Source organism: Eschrichtius robustus, unplaced genomic scaffold (assembly GCF_028021215.1).
Source record: "Eschrichtius robustus isolate mEscRob2 unplaced genomic scaffold, mEscRob2.pri scaffold_281, whole genome shotgun sequence".
NCBI classification, from domain to species: Eukaryota; Metazoa; Chordata; class Mammalia; order Artiodactyla; family Eschrichtiidae; genus Eschrichtius; species Eschrichtius robustus.
In genome coordinates this window covers 257,266-261,441 of record NW_027175262.1, presented here as the reverse complement: position 1 = coordinate 261,441, position 4,176 = coordinate 257,266, and the positions used below count along the sequence as shown (strand labels likewise).

General features: G+C 62.9%; 1 protein-coding gene across 1 annotated transcript; it reads right to left on the bottom strand.

Annotated features, from left to right (window-relative positions):
* Positions 1-2,568: 2,568 nt before the first annotated feature.
* LOC137757715 (interferon-induced transmembrane protein 1-like) lies at positions 2,569-3,863 on the bottom strand. Its single transcript, XM_068534345.1, has 2 exons — positions 3,530-3,863; positions 2,569-2,913 (listed from the first exon to the last, which is right to left on the bottom strand). Exons 1-2 carry the CDS (start codon positions 3,713-3,715, stop codon positions 2,725-2,727), a joined length of 375 nt encoding a protein of 124 aa, XP_068390446.1. The 5' UTR covers positions 3,716-3,863; the 3' UTR covers positions 2,569-2,724.
* Positions 3,864-4,176: the final 313 nt, after the last annotated feature.

The following is a 4,176-nucleotide window of genomic DNA, read 5'->3' as shown; positions in this document are numbered from 1 at the left end:
AATGCTCCGAAGCCCGCAAATAAGAAAAGAGTTTATTTGGAGTTTTAGGATTTGCAATCGGAGAAGTGCAGATTCCAGTAGCAGGTCAAACGTGCTGGGAGGAAAGTACAAGTGCTGGGGGGTTCTAAACACAACAAAGACATTCCAGAGAAGTTACAGGGGTTGTTTTACAAAGCGGGATCAGTGCTAGCAGGCATTGGGTCACATGTCGCCAGCTGATTGGCTGCTAAACTGAGGTTTCCAGGGAGTAAAGACAACAGGTTCCAGGTGGTCCCAGGGCCGCCAGGACGTGTGCAAATTCCAGGTCCGCAGTGGCTCCCCTGCTCCCTTTCAGACCCTTTGACACGTGCCTCCGCTTTGCTGTTCGTAGGACCCCGTCAGCTCAGGAAGGCTACAAGAGTGCACGGGCCACCGCTGCAGAGACAGCCCCCAGGAGGAGGAGAAACCCCTGCCCTGCCCTGGAAATCAGACCCCATCCCTGGTTCTGTCAGGCCTCCAGATGTGTGGGCACTTGGGGTGCCCCAGGGCAGACCCTGCCCACAACCAGCTGGGCAGGTGCGGTGTGAGGTGGGGTGGCCCTAGCCTCCCCTTCGTCCCCTGACACCCGACCCCAGCTGTGGATCCCCTCCTGACCCGCACCCACGCCCCTTTATCTGTCCCCAGCTGCAGTCCCCTGGCTCCAGGAGATGGCCGAGGGGCTGGGGTCCCAGGGTGGCCATGAGGGAGCCCCTCTCCCCCGGGGTCTGTCACACGTGAGCAGGGAGGGGACAGCCCCAAGGAAGTCCTGGAGGAGGGGAGGCTGGCAGACCTACCCCTCTGGATTGGGAAAGACTGACTCCAAGGTGAGGAGGGGCCAGCAGCCAGTAAAGCCCTGGAGTCAGGCAGGGGGCGCTGCCCAGCGACTCAGACCCCTGCTGGGTGGGCTGGGCAGGTGGAAGCTTCCCGGACCAGCAGCGCTCAGGAAGGGGGCCAGGGGCGAGGCCAGGAGAGATGTTCGTCCCCACCAGGAGCACATCTGTCCTGCTCTGCCCTCACTCCCTCAGGACCGAACCCGGGCAGGGCATCTTCAGGAATCCTAACGTCAGACTTCCTCCAGGCCAGACTCCAGGCAAAGCGATAACAGAGACTTCTCTGCTGAGGGCTACTGGGAGAAAGGACCAGAAACACCTCTCACCCTTGCTGCCGGCCCACCTGTGCGGCCCTGCCCAGGGCTCTGACGTCCCAGTTCTGTGTCTTCCCACTGTGTCCTCCCAGCTCTGGTCTCCCCGGTCTTTGTCCTCCCAGATCACACCCTCCCAGGTCTGTGTCCTCCCAGGTCTGTGTCCTCCCAGCTCTGCATCCTCTCAGCTCCCTGGACGCTCTCCGCCCAGCCCAGGTCACCCACCCCAACCAGCACCGCCCACCCACAGGTGACCCAGGACACTGTGGCCACCCACATCGGAACCAGAGCTGGGGTGGCCCCGAGGACTAGGCTGCTCATGACCCAGCAGTCCATGCCCAGGACCTTCGAAGGACCCTCAGTTCCCCTGCTTGATGCCTCGGGCCTCCTGTGAATTTTCGGAAGCTCCAGACCACGGGATCTTGGCTGCCTGCACCAGCTGGTCTCCCACGTAGCACGACCCTCACCCCGAATCCGTGAAGAGTGACGGGGTTACACTCAGTGCCACCACCCTTCGTGACCGTTGTCCGCCCGACAGGGGAACGTGGGACGCGCCTAGTCGGCCAGCCGGGGTCGGGGGTGTGGGGGGTTGGGGTCACACATCTGTCCCCCCGCCCCCTGCCTGGGAGAGTGTCCTTCCTGGACTCAGAGAGGCAGGTCCGCCAGCCTCCCCTCCTCCGGGACCCAGCTTCCCTGGGGCCGAGCCTGCCGAGCTCACATGTGGGACCCAAGAGAGAGCGGGCGACCTCGTCTGAGTCACCGTCCTCCAGGGAGGACCCCAACCTACATAGCCCCCGAGGTAGGGCCTTGTGAGGGTTTGGTGTCTATAGTCCTAGGTGCCAGGACGGAAGGAAATCCACCGTGAAGAGTGCTGTGAAATTCAATGAGAGCCGGACAGGACTGGACCTCAGCCCAGTGAGGGAGCCCAGAAGAGCCTGGATCCCCGAGGGGCCTGTGGGGAAGGGGTCACTGCCCCAGCACCAGCCTCGGGCTGCCTGGACTCCTCCAGCCTCTCCTGGGTGACGCACAGCACACCTGGGATACTGTGCAGGGCGCGGTGGGTCAGCCGGCGGGGTGCGTCCCCCGCGCCCTCTCCCTCTGGGGCTCAGAGACAGGAATACCTGCCTGCCTGGGGTGTCTCTCCCTGCGTTGGGCTGAGGCGGGTCCCCACCTCCCTGTGTGCAGCCCAGGCTCAGGTCCCCAGTGTCTGTGAGAGGCTGCCACCCAGCAGGGCGGCCACGTTTGCGTGGGAGGGAGTGGTCTTTCCTCTGGGGGTTTCTGTCGACCGGGGCGGGGTCACCAGCTCTGCTCTGGGCTTCTGCTGTCAGCCCACAGCGGAGCGCTCTGTGCTTCCCCGAGGCCACCGGGGACTCACAGCAGTGTCCCCTCCCCGGGGACATCACAGCACCTTCACAGATGAGTGCACTTTATTGAATTCAGCTGTCGACAGCTCTGTCTCCATAAACTGCTGTATAAAGGGGTGGGGGGAGGGGGCGGGCCCAGAGCCCCAGGTGCAGGGCTGGCCGTGGACGGTGGGGGAACTGGGTTGCCTCCGTGTCCAGCGGCTAGTAGCCTCCATTATTCGCCATCTGTAAAGCCATCTGGTAGGCTTTCAGGTAAACCAACACCAGAAGAACGATCGATCCAATAGTCAGAAAGATGCCCAGGACCAGGGCCCAGATGTTCAGGCACTTGGCGGTGGAGGCATAGCTCTGGGCCCCAATGACGTCGCCCACCATCTTCCGGTCCCTAGACTGGAGGAGAAGAGACGGTGAGGGGGACCTGGAGCTGGGCCAGGTGACAGCCAGGTGCTGTGACTCAGACCCTCCCCTGCTGCTCCCCCAGGGCCCATTCACCCAGATGGGGACCCACCCCTGCCCGTTCCCTGGAGCCCAAGCAGGACAGTGCCCGGTGGGCCCCCCTCCCCTTCTGGGGCCTCGATCTGCTTCCTCACAGACTCTCAGCCTCTCCAGGAGGCCCCAGGGCTCACCCTCCCTCGGCTCTGGCCCCTTTGCTGGCCACTCACCCCACCAGGGGTCAGTGTCCTTTCAGTAGCTTTTTCTTTTCTGGACCAGACTCGAGGTCTGAATCCGAAGTGTGAAGGGTGTAGCTTCTCTCACAAGGCTGGGAAGGAGAACTTCCTGGGGTGGTGGAGACATAGCCCCCATCCCCATGTGCGCCCCTGCAGCTTTGCCGTGAACTCTCATTGGGAATGATCCCCCCAGCCACACACACCCACACACACACACACACACACACACACAGAACAATACACACAAGGGCTCTCCACACCCCACGTGCCGGCCAGGCAGGGGGGCCTCTCCAGGCTCACACACACTTCCTTGGAGAACACCCCAGGCGCCCACCCACCTTCACGGAGTAGGCAAATGCCACGAAGCCCAGGCAGCACCAGTTCATGAAGATCGTGTTGAACAGGGACCAGACGATGTGGTCGGGCACCGAGGTCTCCCTGGGGATGTTGATCACCGTGGTGGTCATGGGGGCCTGGCTCTGGGGAGCCCCCAGCACGGCCACCTCGTGCTCCTCCTTGATCATCTCTGGTGCTGGGGGAGCCAAGTGCTGATGGCAGAGGACAAGGATTGACAAGTATGTTTCCTGAGGCAGAGCCGGAGCAGCTGTGGGCCAGATGCAGCGACACACTCAGGGGCCCTCCCTTTCTCAGTAGTTTCGATTTCTCTGTTTCCTTTTCCTGGCCTTTTGAGAAGTGGAGGTGGGCTGGTCCAAGGAAGTGGGACAAAATTCTGCCAGTCAAGTTACACCAGGGTGGGTGGGTGGGAAGAAGGCTGAGGGTCTGGAGGGGGCTTCAGGCCCTGTCTCAGCCACCCCACCTCCCTACTTAGGGATGTGGTCGGGCCCCGGGACCCTTCCCCAGCCTGGGGGTCTCAGGCCCAAGCCTGCTGCAGCCCCGCTGTCCCCACGCAGGGCCCCTCCCAGACCCTCACTCAGCCGCCACACCCCAGCCCCCAGAGCGAGCCCTGGCCCACAGCCCACCCCTC

Bases quoted from the DNA above. Each gene is read 5' to 3' on its own strand.
- LOC137757715 (XM_068534345.1), bottom strand. From the start codon at position 3,715: ATGATCAAGGAGGAGCACGAGGTGGCCGTGCTGGGGGCTCCCCAGAGC. The intron at 2,914-3,529 runs GTGGGTGGGCGC...CTTCTCCTCCAG, and splicing joins CATTTGCCTACTCCGTGAAG to TCTAGGGACCGGAAGATGGT.